This window comes from Lytechinus variegatus, chromosome 3, assembly GCF_018143015.1.
Source record: "Lytechinus variegatus isolate NC3 chromosome 3, Lvar_3.0, whole genome shotgun sequence".
Classification (NCBI taxonomy): domain Eukaryota; kingdom Metazoa; phylum Echinodermata; class Echinoidea; order Temnopleuroida; family Toxopneustidae; genus Lytechinus; species Lytechinus variegatus.
Genome location: NC_054742.1, coordinates 59,809,958 through 59,832,248, shown reverse-complemented (window position 1 = coordinate 59,832,248; position 22,291 = coordinate 59,809,958). Strand labels below are relative to the sequence as shown.

At 36.2% G+C, this 22,291-nt stretch overlaps 1 protein-coding gene across 5 annotated transcripts in view; it reads left to right on the top strand.

The window, feature by feature from the left end:
* LOC121411532 (cAMP-regulated phosphoprotein 21-like) overlaps positions 1–22,291 on the top strand; it is a 97,740-nt gene that overhangs the window by 57,987 nt on the left and 17,462 nt on the right. For all 5 annotated transcript variants that reach the window (XM_041604312.1, XM_041604313.1, XM_041604309.1 and 2 more), the window contains 4 exons: positions 10,901–11,013; positions 14,245–14,922; positions 17,456–17,567; positions 21,128–21,269. In XM_041604312.1, the coding sequence (XP_041460246.1) occupies positions 14,326–14,922; positions 17,456–17,567; positions 21,128–21,269 (851 nt within the window). In that variant the 5' untranslated portion in view covers positions 10,901–11,013; positions 14,245–14,325. The remainder of the gene's footprint in view (positions 1–10,900; positions 11,014–14,244; positions 14,923–17,455; positions 17,568–21,127; positions 21,270–22,291) is intronic.

Genomic DNA, 22,291 nt, shown 5'->3' with positions numbered 1-22,291 from the left:
TCTGTATTTTCTGAAAAATGTCAAACAAGCAGTACACCGATTCCTTTGCATGAAAATGTCGCCCACACAACTCGCATGGATTAATATGGCTTCAGCAAAGAAGAACCACCAAATCAGTGGAGAATTGACAATTTTTTTCCATCTGTGGCAAGAAAGAAGTATTTTAACTGGGGACAATTAAATGTAGGCCGTTAATAAATTCTGACAAAAAAAGTGAAGAAAAAAATGATCTTAGTCGACAAAGATACAGAACTTTATATGGTTTATGCTCCTTTTTTGAATGGTGTCACTGTCACACCTTCAACTTGGTTTTTCAAGCATAGTTTGGAGCCAAGAAGTGGTATTTTTAAGTGTCATTAGAAAAAAAAGTATTAATGTGAAAATGTAAGATCTGTGTGCAATAACGTCATTTGCCGAGGGCAGTTAAGTCATACACAATAATGAATTTGTAACAGTTTTAATGCTGCATAAAGTCGCTAACTTGCCTAAGTGTAAAGAGGTCCACAAAAGCCTTTGAGCTTCATATCTGCCATTAGAGTAATAGTTCTATCTTTGCAAAGAAAATAATTCTGTTACCTATTGTCGTACACTGCTTTAAGAAAAAAATAACATGGCTGCAAAACAATGGAATTAGCAGAAATATATTTACAGATTTTTAATAAGAGATGTGAAAGTATTCAAAGTTACTTTGTAGATTTCATATTAGCTCCAATTACTTGAACTCATAGTGATAAATGGGGTAGTGATTTTTTTTCTGTGGTGATCACTTAATAAAATCATATATTTTTCTATTTGATATACATTTATGTTCTTATATGAAATAATTGAATTTTGCAACTTTCTAAAAACTTCTTCATCATAAATAGCTCCTACATGTACATGTATATATTTTTATTTAAATGTATTTTGAAAGTGGTATATTTCAACTGCTGCCCCCTTGCCCCCCAAAAAAGTTAATTGATCAGAAGAAATACAAATAATACGAAAGATAAGGAGATGGAAAATTCTGAAATATTTTCATTTGTGGAATATTATATAAAAAACAATGACATAATTAGGTTTTTATTTTAGAAAAGGTCAAAGCTTTTGCTTGTGGCATGACTCTTTTTACTAACATACCCATGTTATCCCCCCTCAGAATATTTGGCTCAGTTTTTACTCATTACACTAAAGATCTCAACATTTCAATTCCTTTCATAGCAATATAATTTCTTGCATTTTTGTTGTTGTAAATTTGGCAGTTTCATGCTATGTGTACCTCTTTGATGAAAATGTGCTGTATCTGCACGGTATCTATTCAGTATAATTGTGTGTTGAGAGGCTGGGCCTACATGAAGAGCATCATATATTCTACAAACTTTTTTTTAAACTGGCTTGAATTAAATACTCGAGTCTGGTAAGAATATGTCAAAAGAAAAAAAGAGAAAGTAAAAGAAAAATCCACTAATTTGCTCATTCTCCATCCACATCTAAAGTAGATGTGGACATAGATTAGCTACATAAAGCATTAAGCGACTCCACAATGGTGTGTATGCATTGTATTCATAGTATGAGTATATGGAATGCTATTAAAAACATAGTTTCTTCATGTATTAAGGGTTGGTGTTCATGCCTGTACCTGATATGATTTTGCGTGTACAATACAATGCTTTATTTCTGTTCAGAAATTAAGAAGTTTGTGTCTGAGCGGTTTGTGATAGTGTATAAAACTATTAAAAAAAATGTTGTGATGATACTCACTCAAGCTTCCATAGCGAGATGGGATTTATTCAATACAGCAAGTACACAAGTGTTTGGTCATTGGCAGATTATAGTCATTTACTATTCCAATTTAAATCATACAGAATATAAAGCAGCCCGAATGAAACAATAAATTTTACAGATTTGTTCACCAATGAACAGGGTCAGTCATTATTGAATCCATTCCTGTTATTGTCCAATGTATAGCAATTCAAATGTGTCTTTTTAAGTTTAGTTTTGTAATCTTTCAGTTTCCAGACTTCTAATTGATTTTGACTTTCTGTAACATTGTCTTTGTGCAATGTGCCCTTGTTTGTATTAAGATGAATGCATACATGAGCTAAGTTATCTGCAGTAGATATCAAATTACCTAGTTAATCATAAGGGCCAGTAATGCAAAGCCTAGCAATCATCGTAGAAAAATACCTTTACAATCGATTGCAGTGACCACAATGTACAATTTATTGTGAAAATCAAGCATACTATCAATCACAGGACTCAGATCCCCTACCCCTTGCTTCTTTTATCTCTCTCTCTCCATCCCTATCTTCTTCTTTTTCTCCACTCTCTCGTTCTCTTTGATTGTCTCTGTCTTATTGTCTCTTCCATCTCAAAATTGTGCTGAATAAAAATGTACTAAAAATTTCTCCTCATCTTGCTTTGCTGAAATCTTGAGCAGATCAGAATGAACAGAATCAAAAATCAAACAATCCAAAATAAAAGCTAAATTTTTTTTTAAAAGCCAATGCAAAAGATTGGTTTGATTGGTTATGAGATATAAAGGTAAATATAGGCTGAGTGTAGTCTCCAGGCACAGACCTCGATTGAAACTTTGGTCTCGACACAAGACCAGCACGAATACACCTAGCTGTTTCAATATGGGATATTGAAAATGATGATGAGGGCACGAATACGGAATCAATGCATTATTTAATCTTGTCAATAGGGTGTGTACAAACAAGATCTTTCCTCACAACCACCCACATGCTTTGTGTTTGTTTGCTCCCTTAAAGGTCAAATTATCACAAGAAGGTCATTTGAAAGTACAGTTTAGGCTGGAAATTTACACATGTGCATGCGTGAGGGAGCCCCTAAAGAAATGCGGGAAATATCAGCAACTCCCCTGTTGGCGTGCGTAGGTGGATCTCCTCTCGTTGCCCCAGTCTAGATAGCACCGTATCCCAATGGATTATTTATGTACAAAGAGTGTACTTTGAAGAGTGTATTACTGAGTGAGAATTGTTGAGGAGAGGAAAACGGCCTTGTTAATGCTTGTAGCAAGTTCCATTTATCAGATTACACTGTTAAGGAGGGAGTGTCAGTATATGCAGTTACTGTTTGACATGAATGATATGCATTTACAAGGATGTGAAGATTAAACATTCAGCTTTTATAATATCTTTATGAAATAATTCATATTTGAACAATAACATTTCCCTTTTTATAGTTTATAACTAAACATCCTAAAGTGGATGTCCATGCGTACGCCAAGTTGTCATTTTTTAAAAAGCAGAACATTGAGGGAAACATCAGTTAAGATCTGACAAGGGATAGCATAGCATGAAGCTATGAGGGTCATCTTTCCCTTTAAAGTGATAGGTATATTGTGTGTTTGCATACTGACTGAGGCCAAATGTGTAAGAAACTTCGTTGAAATGTTGGTCGAGGTTGTGACTTTAATTCAAGATTATGGAATATTAAAAACTCTTGTGAGTATGCAATGTATGAAGGTTTTGTGGAAGGCTTTGAAAATCAACTCAGCATTCAAAAGATATTTAGCTGTTACCATATGATATCAATAGGAAATGTCCTCATTCCTGCAGCTATACATCCCTACTTTTCTTTATATTGATCAATTTTCTGGACTGGCATATCTCGGTTTCCGAGAAATACGTGACATGGCCTGTCTCGTTGAGGAGCCGCGATCCCTGATCATGGACGCATAATGTACACAATACACTGGCTGCTCCAATTCACCTGCTATTCATACATTAATGAGAATTTTCTTGTTGCCATGCAACAGACTGCAATGTCCACAAATATGATAGAGGGTTCGATTTGGCGAGATTGACGATAAGTGACTTGGCAAAGTATAATTAGGAACCTGTCTAGAATATTTTTCTCTGTGGTTCTTTATCTTCTGCCCTGCTTAGAGAAGTCATGGCTTGCATAGATCTGCAGGCTTTGTTGAGGAGGGATCCCCCATCACATTAATAAGGCATGCATGTTTTCCATCAAGATTTTACAACGTGACTTAGCATTTTGAATCAGTATTTCCAGTACATTTTTTTTTGAGAGATTGAACATGATTGTGGAAGACATGATAAATTCTAGGCCGAGAAGGGGGGGGAGGAAGGTGGTGGAAGAGAAGAAAAAGAAGATGGACCTGAGGAAGAGGGGGAGGTGGAGGATGGGGAATCAGGATGAGGAGAAGGAGAGGAGGAAGTAGGGATGGAAGACAGAAAAGGAGGATAAGAGAAAGAGGATGAGGAGTGGTGGTAAGAGGAGGCAGAAGAAGGGAGCTATTGAAGACAAGGACAAACAGAAGAGGAGGAGAGGAGACAAGGCAGGGCAGGAAGATGAAGGAGGGAAGAGGAGGAGGAGGGGAGGGAGGGAGGGAGGAGAGGGAGGAGAGGGAGGGGAGGGAGAGGGAGGAGAGGGGGAGGGAAGAGGAGAGGGAGGCGGCAGGAGGAGGAGGAGGGAAGGGAGAGGGAGGAGGGAAGGGAGAGGGAGGAGGAGGCAGCAGGAGGAGGAGGAGGAAGGGAGAGGAGGAGGGAAGGGAGAGGGAGGAGGAGGCGGCAGCAGGAGGAGGAGGAGGAGGAGGGAAGGGAGAGGGAGGAGGGAAGGGAGGGGAGGAGGAGGCGGCAGGAGGAGGAGGAGGGAAGGGAGAGGGAGGAGGAGGGAAGGGAGAGGGAGGAGGAGGGAAGGGAGAGGGAGGAGGAGGCGGCAGGAGGAGGAGGAGGAAGAGAGGGAGGAGGGAAGGGAGAGGGAGGAGGAGGCGGCAGGAGGAGGAGGAGGAGGGAAGGGAGAGGGAGGAGGGAAGGGAGAGGGAGGAGGGAGGGAGAGGGAGGAGGAGGCGGAGGAGGAGGAGGGAAGGGAGAGGAGGAGGGAAGGGGAGGGAGGAGGAGGCGGCAGGAGGAGGAGGAGGAGGGAAGGGAGAGGGAGGAGGGAAGGGAGAGGGAGGAGGGAAGGGAGAGGGAGGAGGAGGCGGCAGGGGAGGAGGAGGAGGGAAGGGAGAGGAGGAGGAGGGAAGGGAGAGGGAGGAGGCGGCAGGAGGAGGAAGAGCAAAGGTTATGTCATTAGACTTTTATTGGCAAGATTATTCTCGGCACAAATTTGATACTTCTCAGGTAATATTTGAAGCAGTCACAACAGGAGTTAATTTTTTTTATCCTGATGGCGAAGTGATTTTTGCCTAGTGATGAATACCAGCATTTGCAGCAATTGAATGATATATCATAAAACACACATATTTTCTATTTATAGAAAGTGAAGTGTGGTATGATATATGAATACATCATTCTATCATACAAATCCTACTTCATATTGCACGGCTACTAACAAATATCCTTAAATATCATGTGAGATTACCAAAGGGTTAAGAATGAACAGTGAATTTGCAGTAACCTTTTGGGATAAATCCAGCTAAAATATCTTGCTTGCGCACTCTATGCGCTGCTCTGGTTCTCAATAATACAGATCAGGATGCTAGAGCTTAGGTAAGAAAAAGCTAAACACCAGTGATGCAGCTATTTATAAGACATACATCATTCAGGCCTTCTCCCCATAGGTAGGCTCCCTCTAAATTACGAGCAAGCGTTGACGCAATCGCTGGCAATTAATGGCCGATCAGGCAGTGCCGGATCTGGTGGCAATAGGACGCACAGAAAGCGGTCCGCAGCTAAAGGTCAAACGGAATCAAGGCATGAGCTCTAATGGGTTTTCAAATGCTAACTGAATTAAATGCCTGGCACAGTAGAAACTTGGTTCCTTCGGTGCTGTGATCTGGGTCTGTGTGTTGTGAAATACTGCCTTGCCCAGGTAAGATAAGAATGGCTACAAAGAGGCTGTCACATCTATTTTAAGTCATTGTATCCCAAATTATGTTTGGCATATGTATTACACATTTACCATTAATTGACCTTATTTCTTGATATCCAGTATTGACATTTGTGTACAATGAAATTCATTTCAGGGTATCCAAAAATGGGACCAATGGGCCATACATGATTTGGCATACACTTGATAAAATTTCTAGGTGTCGTGGTCCATTTTATACATGAACTTTAAGATTATTGAAAAAAGTGGGGTTAAACCCCCCCCCTCCCCAACCCCCAGTTTCCAGGGGTTGTTTTTACTGCTGATGTGGGATCTACTGTGGTAACACATAGGATCCTGATGTAGAAATACTTTTTTTAACTTCTTTGTTCATTAGTAACTAACCTGGAATCTCATCCATCAAGAACAGATAATAATAACTTCTAGGAGATAATTATGATAATTGTTTTTATGGTATTTTCTTGGAAACTTTATTACTGTTTTGCAGTAGAGATACTGATAATTCTATAAATGTCACCCAAGAAATATTAGATAATGATAATTATTCTATAATTGTTACCCAAGATTTATTAACCTTATTTTAGCTTCCATATTCAAAGGTTAAGAAGAAAACTAATTATTGCGATTGCTGAATTTCAATGGAAAAATGTGCAAAATTGCAGCATTCATGTGCAAAGGGTTAGTAGATGTAATGATTCTGCATGCATGCAAGTATTGGGAGTCGGATTTCGGAAATGTGTGAATCTTTTCACCCATCTCTGCTTTTTTCCCGTATCCACTTTCCCCCTTCACTCTCCCTGTCTCAATCTCTTTCTCATTCTCTTCTTTTTGTTTCATTGTCATGTGTCCTCCATCCACATCCTCTTGTAAAGTAGGTCGGCATGTCTGTAGGTCACCGAAAATGTCACAGAGATACTGGTTGCCTGATTAGATGACAGCATGCATGCGCTACCTGTCAGTCTGCTTCCAGTCACCACCAAGCTCAAAATTGGATTCTGAATGCTTAACTTTAAATAAGATCATAAGTGCATATTGTGTCTGATCACCAGTGTATTGTCATGACAGTGATGTTGTATATTATGTCATGGACCTGCAAAGAGATGGACATTCATCAATGAATTAATGAATTCACCAACATGTTACTATCATTGTCATCTGATTGACATTGTATGATGGTCAACGTCAAGTACTCCATGGGTTGAAAGAAGCAGGCTGTAAAAATTTAATTTCTTCCATATTTAAAAATAAGGTCTGTTTGATATATGAGCTTAAGGACTATGGAGCACTTTGTTTGGGTTGTATCTGCAGAAGGATGTTTAAGATGTAGCTGATTTCATAACAACAAGCTTGTGGCCTTTTTACCTGAAGAAGGCATGTAACAGCCTGAAAGTGTTAGTGATTTTTTTTTCATATCACATATTACATATGTGTATACAGGTTCCATATGTTTACCCATTGTAAACATCACAATCGTTTGATAGTTGGTCTAATGATATTTCGAAATGAAATGTGTATTTTCCCATATTTGATTAGTTGGTCAACTCCAAAGGAAAACATTATTTCACCCCTCCTCCTCCTGCCCCTCTGTGCACCTTCCAGTCTCTAATGAAAGAATTGGGATGTATAATAACCTTTTCCATGTGGATAGTTCTAATCACTCAGGCCGGATGGCTTGCCTCAAGCCAGGGTACTATCTACTCTGTAGACCCCTTTTCACAAACCTTCAGTTTGTCAGTCTTCAAGGATGTTACAAGGAATTTGTATGCAATCGGTTGAGAGCACCGATTGCAACTGTAATTGATATCAAGCAAATCAATTCATACTCTCTGTTGCGAGAGGAAGACCTGTAATGAAGATATCTTCTAAATCATTTTGAAAATGATATTCGTTTTAGGAATATCTAATTCTATATTGGGTCACAGTACCTCTGCAAGGAGTACAAGCTATGAACTTGCAGTGCTGAGAATCTGTGTTTATTTCAATATTCAGTTCAACATCCTTATGAATAATAAAACATGGTTGCTAAAAATGATAAAATTAGCTTCTTAAAACCAACAATGAATTGAAGTAAATCTGATTATGATAACCCTATGTGAAAGTGTGGGTGTGTGTGTTTGTAGAATAGAATGTCTGGGAAGTGGAAACCTGTTTTATAATTTCAGTTCATAGACGGAAGCTTTTATAGATAAAACATAAGATTTCCTAAAGCCAAGCAAGGTCTAAAAATATACTTGTTATTTGCAGAGTTTTCTTCACTCAATATACAATCACAATGTATAAAATGATGTCACCTGACATGAGGAGAACTTTTCTTTGGATGCTATTTTTTATTTTTGCTCTGTAGTAAACTTGTTTATATACTCTATCAGGATGTACCATTTCCATATATATCTCTTTTCATCAAACAAAGCACATGTCCTTTTGAGCCAAGATATATCACGTCATTTACTGTGATTTTACGTCAAACGGATGTTTTTGGGTTTCATAGCCACTGTGAAGGAAACCGTTCAGGAAAACTGTTTTTTTGTGTGTGTGAGCGTGAGGTGTGCTGAAGCCGTCGCTATTCATGCTGACCTTCTGAGCTGCTGACTTCCCCATGCGTACTTTGTCGTCACATTCTGAAAAGGCATGATGTAAATAGACTCAGCTTACCGAGCGGAGTGTTTTGATTCCTTGGATTTGAGCTCGGAGATTGGACGGGAGAGAGTCGAATATAGTCACGCTGGTTTCGTCACAGTAGGAGACTGATTGCTGCTGCCTTTATATAGGCCAATGTTTTCTTAACTTCTCATGACATTTAGATTTAAAGCACAAAGTGCATAATTAAATGTCAACTGAATATCACATGTCATTCAATCTATCTTAACTGGAAATATAGGCTACCGAAATGTCTGCTAGATGTAAATGTTAACGTCCCCTATTTCCTTTATTTTTTTGTTGTTTAATAGTTCAACTCTAAATCCTTCCAATCATATATTCTTTGGTTAGAAAGTTGTAATAAGGTGGATTAGTGCAAGTTTTCATTAATTGAAATATGTGGTTGAAACACATACTTCCATAATGCAATGAAACCATATTCATATTCATTCTCTTTTGCATATTTAAGCTAAATCTCGAAGCAATGGTCAAAAGTCAGAGATAAAAACATTGGTTTGGGATTGAAAAATATTTTATATTTGTATATGTGTATGAGGTGTCTTAAAAGTTTGAAACTTCTCCACTTCCTCTAAGATTCTCCCTTTATTACCAAACTCACCCCTTCCTTACCCCTTTTCTTTTCTTCAAAGCGATTGAAGCAGTACTCGACATGATCCTCCTGAATCGCAAAGAAAAATGTACACAGGACGTTGATCATCTGTGTTAATGATTCAAGCAGCATTGCATTGAATTTCTGTGTTTACACAACATAATTTTACGGGAGAGAGCGATCGATAGAACGTGGCTGGAGCATCTTAGAACGATGGCAGCGGGAAATTGAGAGGGTGTGTCTTGATGCGGAGTATGGGTGAATTGTGAACATGTCATATACTTCCCATCAAATCATAGAAGGGAGAACTTGAACAGGACATCTGTCACCAAGAGAGTGTAAATCCTTATATTGATTTTCCACCACCCCTGATTCAATTGGTGATATTAAAATGTGTGCTAGGAGCCATCATTATCAGTTTCACCCTTACTCTTCAAAAGGTGACAGTACGAAAGTGCATTTCAGCTAGTCCAGCATTGTCATTTTCTTCTTATTCATTATTAGGTAGAAGAGGTGAAGGGTGATTATCAACAAACGCCGTGTCTTATTGATCATTAGAGTATTGGGGGGGGGGGAATTCTCCCCATTATGTGCAAGAAAATTGAGGAATGACCACACCCTAAAGCCAGATATTAAATTTAAAAAAAATTAATACAAATAAGGATTTTATATCCAGTGAGACTACTTAGCTCTTATCATAGTTGTCATTGTTTGCATTGTCCGAACTTTGTGCATAGGTTATATGAGATCGAAGGTAAAAGATGATGATGATAAATGACTACCACAATGATGATGATGATGACAATGATTGTTTGATGTTGATGATGATAAAGATAATGGTAATGTTGATGGCAATTTCAGTGATGTTAGTGACAATGGTGATGTTGGTGGCGGTGATGCTGATTGTTTGATGTTGATGATAAAGATAATGGTAATGTCGATAGCAATATTGATGGTACTGGGGATGATGATGATGACAGCGATTTATGATTGTGGTGTTAATTTTGATGATAATGATAATAATCATTTCAATGTTAAGCTAATAATATTGATAATCAACAACAGCTTAGCATTACATCTTGTCTTCCAGTTGGGCCCTGCATACCACAATGCATTATTATTATGGGCTCATAAGATATGATAATATACCTTCACGGTGCTTCACCATCGTGTTCATTGTCTTGTGTCCTCCAACTGCACTGTCCTTTAGTCTTGACCCCTGTCTCAACTTGGTCATCTTGCTAGTAGGCCATCCTAATCAATCTCGCTTCATGCTTCATATCATCCTAGCAGCCTTGAACAAGGCTAATCCTCTAGGGTGGTATAATTCAGACCTGATTTCTTCCACTCCGCTACCTTTTCCATCTGCAAGTCAGACTTGAGATTCTGTATGGCTGATATCTAGCACAATCATGCACAAAATAATTAGCTAGATGCTGACATTTCTGGAAAGATTTTAACCAGTATCATGGCAGCTATTGGAAAATTATAGGGCCTCCAATTAACTTTAAATTTCCTTATTTTGCTAGACAGTTTCAAGTTATGTCTAAATATGACCGTTCTTCTTTTATACTGTAATTAAAAACAAAACACAAATTATGAATATAATGACTTATTAAAACCACAACAATCTTGGATACTGAAATTCTGACCCATGTCGCATTTATATTGGATTTGAAAATTGCCATAAACTGCTGCTAAAGGGGGGGGGCACTTTTTCCAAAAATGAGATTATGCAAATGTGTTTGTATCATAAATTGGAAAATGGTTTCTTTTTTTCTATCTATATATTTCCATAGCAATACATTAATTCTGACTATTCTTTGTCATCTTTCCTTTTTGCTCCTCTTTCAGGTAGAACTATTCATATAATGGGAATGACACTGTCAACATCACATTAAAGAAAATATGTGCAAGAAAACGATACAACGTAACCTACCAAATCTGAGAAGACATCCAGTAGAATGGTAAGTTGTTCCATCAAATACCAAAATACCTATATTGTTCTGGCCTCAAAGTGCCTGATGATTACTTGTATTGTCCATCCAAACCAGACCCTTGAGATATAACGTTGTAACCATGCGTTGTATGGTCAGATTGCAGATGAGATGCTCAATTGAAAATAGCGCTAACTGAGCAGCTTTTGGCTCCTCCAACAACTTCCTTGATTGAAAAAAAATATTTTGATGTGCTTTCACACGCCTGCTACTTTGGAAAATTCCCTGCGAAAGTTCTTGAAATTTTGACCTGTACCTACTATTTAGTGGGTATTTTCTTTCAGAATAATGCAAGTAATTTGCTTTCACACTGGCAAATATATCTGGTATTTTCCAATATGGGTAGATCATGTAAATTTCTTGATCAGAGAATACCTGACATTCTCCAAGTTGAAATTAATCTGAAAGCGTCTAAATCCTCGGCGGCCATCCGAACGGTTGTATCACACATACGACCATGCAAACCCATTTTAGAGACAATTAGCTTCAAAGTTTACTGTAATTTCCACACTTTGTTCACCAGCCTTTACAACATTTTCATTGCTAGAAAAATACATGGTTTGAAAGATCAATAAAATTGCTTGGCATTGGTATCTTTATTTTAACATAAAACCAAGAATCAGGGAAAATTTCGCAACAGAGCTACATGCTTGTAATTTCGGTCTGAACAGTTCAGATTTTCCCTGTACAAAAATGCCATAGGGGATGCAACAACCCTGACCACCCGCGATTTCAATGCATGCGATGAAGTTAAACGTTCTAAAACGCTCTTTCACATGCAAAGTCATGCAGTGCAGATACGACGGTTTGGCAGATCCCACATTTGCATATTAAGTGCGTGTAGCTGTTGTTAGCTTTGTCACAGTGCACGGATTTGCGCATTTTATCAACAATTTGTATGGCATTGTCATGAAAATCCCCAGATATCTCAGAAACTAAAATAGATTACTGCCTAGAAATTTAGTTATGTATAGAATAGGACTTGTAGTAATTTTCAGCAAAAATGTCAAAATCATTTTTTTTTAACCAAAATTGACTGATATGATGGTTCAGATGAATGCCAACAAATTTTATTATCTGTAGTCTTGGGTTGCAAAAGTGAAACATAGGGATACAGGTGCTGTATAATGTCTTAAGAAAATACAGAGTTTTTGCTTGAATTTCTTGAATTTCTCCTTTGTTCTTAACTTGTTATTGCATTGGACTTGGCCTTTAATGTGTAAAATTGTACTGCTTGAAACATTCATGGACCTTCCAATTTACCTTGGATCCTATCAGTCTCTGAAAGTTAATACTCCTTTCCCCACTTGATTGTATACTGACCTTAAAATTCTCTTTACTACCTTCATGAATAGTCTAATAAACGAGACAGAATCTATAAAAATACAAGTTTAAAAAAAGGACCAGGGGGCCATTTCATAAAGCTTTTTTAAAGTTAAGATAACTTGACACTTGACTGGGACTGGGGCCCCTTTTTTGTGCTAAAGGACCCTATAGCATATCTTCATTGACTTATCGTGGGGCTAATTTTATAATTGATCATACAATAATCGATGCAATCAATAGTAGAAATCAATCCCACGATCAATTGATGAGATTTATGTTACAGGACCCTGATTATATTCCAGTGACGAATCAGTTACACATGAAGAGACTATTAAGTTGAAGAGTTGAAGTAATGATGCTGGAAGGGTGTGATTGTGGGGGTGTAGTATACTTGGAGAGATTTAAAATGACGATGTGGGCACGAAGACAGGCGGAACTGATTGTCACTATCGCTATCTGATACCCCTTTGATGAATTTGAGGATGCAGCCTGGATCGAGGATTATTTTTATTCATGTTTGAGAAAATAATGATTTAATAATTAATAAACGCATTGGGGTTTAGAACAACTAATGGCCGTAGAGGTTTTTTTTTTTTTTTTTTTTTTTTTTTACAGAATTGAAGCCCACTGATTACCCCCCAAATATTTAGAATTGAAAATGAATATGAATAAATCAAAATGAATGAATAAGTGACTGAGGATGTAAGTTAATTAGTAATTCAAAAAAATACATGTTAGTTAATGAGTTAATGATTGAATAACAAATATAAACTCCTCAAAAAAAGTTTGGAAATCTGACTTTGATCGATAATCCCTCCTTGGTTTTAGTGAATATCAATGTTTGATTGATATCAATGAATAGATCATTTGATTCTCTTTAAAGTGATACCCTACATGATTTGATTATGGTTCAAATGGAGGTGCAGTGCCTTGAAATATGGGGAAAGTCAAGTTGCAATATGATACAATATTGAAAGTCACTGTTCTTTTTTTCCGTGGTGATGAGTGAGTTTCCTAGCGGTTTCTTAACATGGAATCAAACACATTACAAACAAACAAATATGCATTGGGGTGTAAAATTGGGAGTTGGGAGAAATTAATGGCCAAACTCAGATTTCCAAACTTTTTTTGAAGGGTTTATATATGAATGAGTGAGTGAGAGTGAGTGAGTGAGTGAATGAATGAATGAATGGATGGATGGATGAATGAAAAAAGATGAAAAAATGAATTAATAGAAAAGTTGATTTAAGTGAATGAGTGAGTGAGTGAATTAATGAATGGATGGAAAATAAAGAAAGATTTTTAAGATTAATGAATATTTAAAGTAAAATCTTTGTTTTTGACTCACTTAGGATGGTGCTAAATAAAATGATCATAGTGCTGAGTCAGATAAGTCAAAACTAGCAAAGTTAACTCAATGGTAACACATAAAAAAACAATCATTTGTATGATTAAACGTAATTGTGTTCTGTGGCAAGCAATGACAAAAATTTAAAATCGGTCATAAATATCAAGCGTAATGTAATGCCCGCCCCCCCCCCCCCCCTCCCCACCTCCAGAAGTACTTGATGAGTTATTGAAATCTGCAGTCAAGTTAAGATTTTCCCCTAGCAAATTAGAATTGCTGTAGAGGTTCATAGATTTTTGTAATCGAGTTGACATAAGAAAAGGTTTTCTTGTCATAATCTTAGAAAATTTATAAGTTTAAATGCTCTCACCTTCTATGCTCCAAGGCCAATTTGGCCTTACCAAATCTTAATGAAATGTAAATTTCCATGAGTGTGACTTACGAATTTGTTCACATAATTAGAGAATTCTGAATAAAGGAGCAACACTTTTGACACCTCATTGTAAATCCTTTTTTTGGGTTCATAGATGCCAGTCAGCAATTATCACATACAAGAGGTAGAGCTAGAAGACTAGATCCTGAATTTCTGCAGCTAACCCAAGACCACCATGGATCCAAAGATTACGATAGGAGAGAAGAATGGCAAGGACAAGGTAGCAGATGTGCCTTTGCCACCCGACATAGCAGAGATACGGATTGATGTACCAGACACGACAACCTACAGTAAGACAGAACCCAGTAAACAGGAATCCAAGCCCCAAAGTGCCACCAAAAACAATGACCTAAAGAAACAGGAAAGCAAACGCAATGCCATGCTTACCAAGAAGAACTCCTTTGATCGCTCCTTTGACAGTGACAAAGGGAAGGAAGGGAACGGGAGGGGACGGTTGCGCAAGGAGCGCTCGTTTGAATCGATGAAAAAGGACTCGCCGGGAGGGCGGAATTCCGAGGGGCAGAACAAGAAACATGACTGTTCGGGGAAGTCGGGCGGGGGACGCAACCCCAAGTTGGGAAGGCGTATGGGTTCGGAAGAAGGAGCCAAGTCAGAAGGGGAGGGGAATGCCAGGTTGAGGAGACAAACGTCGCAAGAGGAGGCAGATTCATCGTCAAGACGGAGAGCCAATGCAAAGAAGTTTCTGTTAAGAAGCCAGCCTGTTTCCGATGATATGTCGCCGCCATCTACTCCTGAACTCAACTTTGGTGAGGTGAGTCCATACGTAAAGACGAAAACAAGTGATAATGTTTTCAGATTCATTTTGTTGTTGTAATTCAATGATATAGCTTCACTAAATTATGTGTAGGTTGTTTCTAAGGGAACTTAAACCATCACGTAGGCTGCCAATGTAATTTGTTTTGTTATTAGCAATAAATTGCACAAATACAGATAAAATTACAACAAAGAGACTTTTCAGTGTCCACCTACGCTGTGGAGGCATTACTCTTAGCTGGCCTGGGAAATTGCTAATTTGAAGCTCTGTAGGTGTATTGTTGACACATTCTATCTCATGTACAGTGATTAAACAACCTTAACAATATGTCAAAGTGCTATTGGTGATATTGATTGATGATAGTACACCAGTTGCAAATAACATTATTGTTTGTTTTGATGAACCATTGTGTTTAAAGGGGGTACCAAATGGGTGAAATTGTTTAGATTAAAGGACAAGTCCACCCCAACAAAAAACTTGATTTGAATAAAAAGAGAAAAATTCAACAAGCATAACACTGTAAATTTCAACAAAATCGGATGTAAAATAAGAAAGTTATGACATTTCAAAATTTCGCTTCATTTCACAAAAACAGTTACATGAACGAGCCACCTACATCCAAATGAGAGAGTCGATGATGTCATTCACTCACTATTTCTTTTGTTTTTTATTGTTTGAAATATGAAATATTTTGATTTTCTCATCATTGTCATGTGAAATGAAGTTTCATTCCTCCCTGAACACATGGAATTCCATTATTTAACATTTTGTGCTTCAGGCAAGGAGGTCCCAAATTGTCAAGTTCGTAAAAATTGAAGTATTGTATAATTCAAACAATCAAAAACAAAAGAAATAGTGAGTGAGTGACATCATCAAATCTCTCATTTGGATGTAACTGGCTCATTCAACTATTTTGTTAAAAATAAGCGAAACTTTGAATAACTTTCTTATTTTACATCCGATTTTTATGAAATCTTCAGCATTGTGCTTGTCTGATTTTTCTCTATTGATTCAAATCAACATTTTTCTGAGGTGGACTTGACCTTTAATTTCTAAGAAAAAGGATTTTAAAGTTTGACAGATTTTCAATAGAACTTTTGGTTTCATTGATCTACCATGAAATCTCGGGTATAATACATTATACAAAATCATAATTCATTAGTTTTTATTTTTCTACCATGTGGTAGTAGCTTTATGTAGTACTATATCACACGGTTTTAATATCTGTGCCAAATTGATTATGGGAATTTGACTTGAACTTTATTTATTATATCATTTTTAACTTTGAAATGTCAGTCAGCTTGTTTGAAGAGTTTAGTATCTTGGCTGACATCCACATCAGTAGTTTGAATGGCTAGAATTGCAATGTTTCCATGGATCACAAATCAAACCTATTCCCTGTGAGGAAGCCCTTATCTACATGTAGGATTATTCACATCTGCCCAATCAGATAAATACCTGGAAATGACGGAAATGTATTCTGTGCTCAATGCATTTTCATTATTTTTTATAATGTATTTTCTGTATCAGTCCTTCATGTTTATAATTTTGTGGAGCTCAATAAATCGCTCTCCTTATTTTTTTTGAGGAGCTCAATTGAGCTCCTCAGAATCGCTCTCCGTGAGGAGCTCAAATCAATTCATTACAATACATGTATGATAAATTGTAGATTTTTCTTAACATTGTAATATGCAATAGCTGTGTTAGCTATTAATTAATCTGTTGTGAAACTAGGCCTGGGACACGTCAATACATTTACAAGATGTCATACACGCTCCTGCTAAAAAAAAAAAAATTGCTAAAATTTCACATTTCACAGCTTTAAATCATTGAAATGGCCTTCTTTTTTTCCATAATTCCTTGAAATTACTTTGATTTAGTTTGAAACTATCAGAAAAATGAAGAATATTCACCTCTTTCCCGATTCTGATTTGAACTTACCTCGGTAAATTTTATAGTCCCACATGTAGACTTCCATGGTGTTGCCATGAAAATCTACATATGGGACTACATGGGACTGCAACATTTACCGAGTTTAAATTAAAATCAAAGTCGGGAAAGAGATGAATATTCTTCATTTTTCTGATAGTTTTCAACTAAATCAAAGTAATTTCAAGGAATTATGGAAAAAAGAAGGGTATTTCATGGATTTAAAGCTGTGAAATGTCAAATTTTAGCAATTTTTTTTTTTTCAGGAGCTCGATTTTTTGCTCTTCTTATTTTTTCAAGGAGCGCAGTAGGAGCGTCGGCGCGATCGCGCTCCTCAAAAATGAAGGTCTGCTGTATCGCTGATTTTTATTGACAAATTTGCTTCAAGCCAATCAGATGCAAGGAATAGACAGTGAAAATCACCGATTATTTGTTTTATGACATGATCCTCGTATTTGTATCACGGGTTAGGTGTGGAAGCACCTTGACTTCTTTGCATCCTCTCCATCCATTCATATGGAAGAGTGCATTGAGCTTGTAAAACGCACTTGTAGCTTGTTGACACAGAGCCCAATTAAAGTGTGATGTCTTGTCTCAACAGGACGATAAGAGGATACGAAGGCTTACTCACCAGCTGAGTAATGAGACACCATCAAACCGAGTCCACAAGCAGGCCAGTCTAGAGGCTCGCAGCGAGCCAGCTCTCTCAAGAGGTAATAAAATCAATCAGTCCAGACATTGCTTACTATGATTCTGGGAATGGGATTGAATTTCAAGCAATTTCAAGCAATCCGTTTCAAATGATTTGAATCTTCTGGTATGAAACAAATTGATTGGTTTTATGGGTCAGAATGGTATTTATATTTACTTTAATGCATGGTATATCAATTCAATCCTATTCTTCAATTCATTTCTATATGTTATTCATTTATTTATTCATTTTATTTATTCATTCTCTATGTACGGGCTGATTAGCCGTCATCAACCCATGTTTTCTGAGGCGTTCATAATTTATTGCCCATAGTGAAAAATTTGTTTTGTTCACTTCTTCATTCAGAAATAGATTGCTATAAACAAATAGAAAGAGGATAGAGGTACATGTATACAAACATTCATGATGATACTACAATTTGGTGACTATATTCACTCAAATGTAATACACATTGTACCAGTTAACATCTGCTTTTTGTCTCACCTGCATAGCAGAGTGAGACTATAGGCGCCGCTTTTCCGACGGCGGCGGCGTCAACTTCAAATCTTAACCTAAGGTTAAGTTTTTGAAATGACATCATAACTTAGAAAGTATATGGACCTAGTTCATGAAACTTGGTCATAAGGTTAATCAAGTATTACTGAACATCCTTTCAGAGTTTCATGTCACATGACCAAGGTCAAAGGTCATTTAAGGTCAATGAACTTAGACCATGTTGGGGGAATCAACATCAAAATCTTAACCTGAGGTTAAGTTTTTGAAATGTCATCATAACTTAGAAAATATATGGACCTAGTTCATTAAACTTGGACATAAGTTTAATCAAGTATCACCAAACATCCTGCATGAGTTTCACGTCACATGACCAAGGTCAAAGGTCATTTGGGGTCAATGAACTTTGGCTGATTTGGGGGTATCTGTTGAATTACAATCAAAACTTTAAAAGTTTTTGGATCTTATTCATGAAACTTGGACATAATAGTAATCAAGTATCACTGAACATCCTGTGCAAGTTTCAGGTCACATGATCAAGGTCAAAGGTCATTTAGGGTCAATGAACTTTGGCCGAATTGGGGGTATTTGTTGAATTACCATCATAACTTTAAAAGTACATGTATGTTGGTCTAGTTCATAAAACTTGGACATAAGAGTAATCAAGTATCACTGAACATCCTGTGCGCATTTTAGGTCACATGACCAAGGTCAAAGGTCAATGAACTTTGGCCATAATGGGGTATCTGTTGAATTATTATCATAACTTTGCAAGTTTATTGATCTGACTTTTGAAACTTGGACATAAGAGTAATCAAGTATCACTGAATATCCTGTGCAAGTTTCAGGTCACATGATCAAGGTCAAAGGTCATGTGAGATCAATGAACTTTGGCCGCATTGGGGGTATTTGTTGAATTACCATCCTATCTGTGTAAGTGTATTGGTCTAATTCATAAAACGTGGAAATAAGAGTATAAGTATCACTGAACATCTTGTGTGAGTTATAGTAGTTTTCAAGTCAGCACTGCTGCTATGTTGAATCGCTTGATGCAGGTGAGACGGCCAGAGGCATTCCACTTGTTTCACTTCTTTGTCTTTCAAGATTTAAATCAAACTCTAATTAAAATCGATCTAAAATGATGTAGCTTTAGAGATAGTGGTTTGGATCAGTCCCAATTTTTTATTGATTGATGTATTTATTTTCATTCAACAAAATATATAATCGGAGGAACAGTACAAATACATGTTCAAAATAATGCATAAAGTTCAAAGACATTTCATAACAAATATTGAAGTTCAATTAATTTAACGGAGGGACTTGCCAAGAAAAGCAGGACTTGTAAAAAAAAAAGGCAAGTACCTAAACTTAGTTACTATTTAACATAACCTATATACAAGAGACAGACAGAAAACAAGCTTTAAATAAGTAATATACAAAATACCAAAATAGAGCGAATAAGCGACAAATAAAATGGAAAGTAATTTAGATGATGGGAATGATACATTGTAAGAATAATGATGATAAATTTTAAGTAGAAATTATTAAGAGGGTTATAGGGAGGCATAGGAAAAAAGGAGGGAGAAAAGGTTAGTGCAATTTTTAGTTTGATTGGAATGTGTTTACACCTTTAGGTCCTACATGTTTAAGAAAGGACCCTGCTCTGCTTCTGTTGATTGAAATATGAACTGATTTTTCTACCAAATAGGCATTGACATGTGTATTGCACTGTCTAGATCTAGAATCATTCTATTTCAATGAGGTACACAAGAAAAATTAAGGGGCTAGATGAGTAGTAGTTGATCTATATATTGCAACATTGAATTAAATGTCTACTATCAATTTGAAAGGAGTTTCTTTCAACAAACCCTAGGTAATATCATTTACGTTATATTTCAAACTGTTACACAAAGATCAATAGGAAATTGTGTAAACTGAGAGATAGTATAACACCCAAAGGGAGTGTGAATCTATACATCCCTTGAGGAGAGAGATTTTTTTTAGCGGTATACAATCACACTTTAGATCCTCATTGTTTCTCTGTACGATGTCCATTCCGTACCTGTATTGTTGTGATGAATTATCTCTAATTTACAATCTATCTTTAAAAGTTAAGTATCTTAATATGGCAATCTCCTACTTCAGTGTCACCACTCTGACGTCAATCCTTCCCACTCATGTCTTACTTGTAACTGTGGGCAATCACTAGAATTGTATTTTTATAACAATCCCCAACGGACATTTCTTTAAGCATTTTATTGCTTAAATACTGTGTTGTTACATATTATTGGATAGATGGATCCCTTTGCACCTGTTCGCCCTTTATGTGTTTTTGTTTTATATTATCTTGCACCGTTTAGTTTAAAAACCTATAGTTTGAAACCTTAAATAGTTATGGCTCAAAATGTCAGATAACCGTCTCTTACTATTCAGAGTAACAATAGACAGTTTGTATTTTTCCATCAATGTTTTCAAACCTCCCTAAAAAAGAAAGCACCTGAAGCACTGACCTTTATTGAAATAGTTATCCTTTTTGACCATTTTTCTGAGAAATTTTTAGAACTTTTTGTATATTAGTGACTGCCTTCAAGAAAGTATACTTTTTAAAATTCATTTCATTACTTTTATTGTAGGGGTATGAGAGGTGGTCTTGAACAGTTTCCTTGGATCCTGTACAAAGTTTTCCCAACTGAGAGTGAGACCCACGAATAGATTTTAAGTGAAAAGAAAAACAACAATAAAGCAAGGGAACAATAGTAAAAATTGACTAGTTATAGTAGTCATTATGATTAAAGTTATTGTTATGATTATCATTATGCTTATAGTCATATAATGATAATTTTTATTTCTGCAAAGCTACCAGAGGGAAAATCGACATTGAGGAGAACTCTTGGTTTATTCTGTAAAAAAAAATAATAAAAAAATAATAGGGTAGGGTAGGTGACGTCATAGGGAATCAAATCTATCTCAGGGGGACTTTTGGAGAGAACAACATTCCTCCTGACATTTGATGTAAAGTAAATTTATTATTATTACTATTAAATTAATATTACCATCATCTTGCTACAGAACCTAGTCAAGAGAGAGAAATCTACACAGATTCCAGTGGAGTTGACCTGCACCAGTTCATCGTTGATACGCTACAAAAGGCCAATGACCGAACCATGCTACTCAAACTTGAGAATGAGCTCACCAGATTCATACAGTCTGAGTAAGTTGATTATTATTCATATAATATAATCTTCTCGAAGTAAACAGATATTAAAGAGATTGTGTTTGTAATCAGATTGAAACGTTGAAATATGACACTTTCTTGGGTGTGGCATATTCGAGTCATTCACCTGACAGAATTCGAGTTTATATCATTGTGTAGGGTTTTTATTTATGTATTTAGTTTTTACATATATTTTTCATTTATTTATTTTAAAGAAATATATATTTTGGGCTAACTGTTGCTTATTCTTCTCATTGTATATATATGTTACAATTTTCAATCTCACCATATGTTTTTTTTTAAACAACTTTTTTTTCTTTCTTTTTAGCCCTTCCACAGGGTTCCTTTATTGAAATCACTATAATACACATTTTTCGACAATACATAACTGAATAATTAACACAGTATCTGACCCAAAATTTGAATATGTACAATGCAATATTCCATGATTGTCGTAACATTTGTATAAAAAAGAAATCAAACTGCAAAGGGAGAAAAAAAAATCCAAACAAAAAATATATATTTCATTTCATTTCATTTCATTTATTTTTCCATTTCCAACAATCATTTACATTTACAATAGTTTTGTTACATACATCTTGATATAATTATAATCAATAAAACAAAGAAACTTATTATGTATAATACTCAAGATAACAGGTCGGAAATGGAGGAGGCTGCTAAAAAGCGAAGCTTGTAGGATGCAGCCTCCTATAACATACGTATGAAGAATATAAACAAAACACAAACACAACATGGAAGAAATTTGAACGTAAAACTATCTGAATGAATAGTTTAAAAGAATAAAAAGAAAGAAATAGAAATGAGAGAAAATAGCAAGATCAGTGGTCTCCAGATTCTTGCCATATTATTACATGATATCTTAGAGACTTTATGTAATAAAGTAAAAGAAGACCTCTTTTAAACAACTTTATCAATCCTGTTTTGCACATTTTCTTTTATTATGTATATATTTTTGTATCAGAAGTTTCATTTTTATTAGAAACATTAAGTCTTGA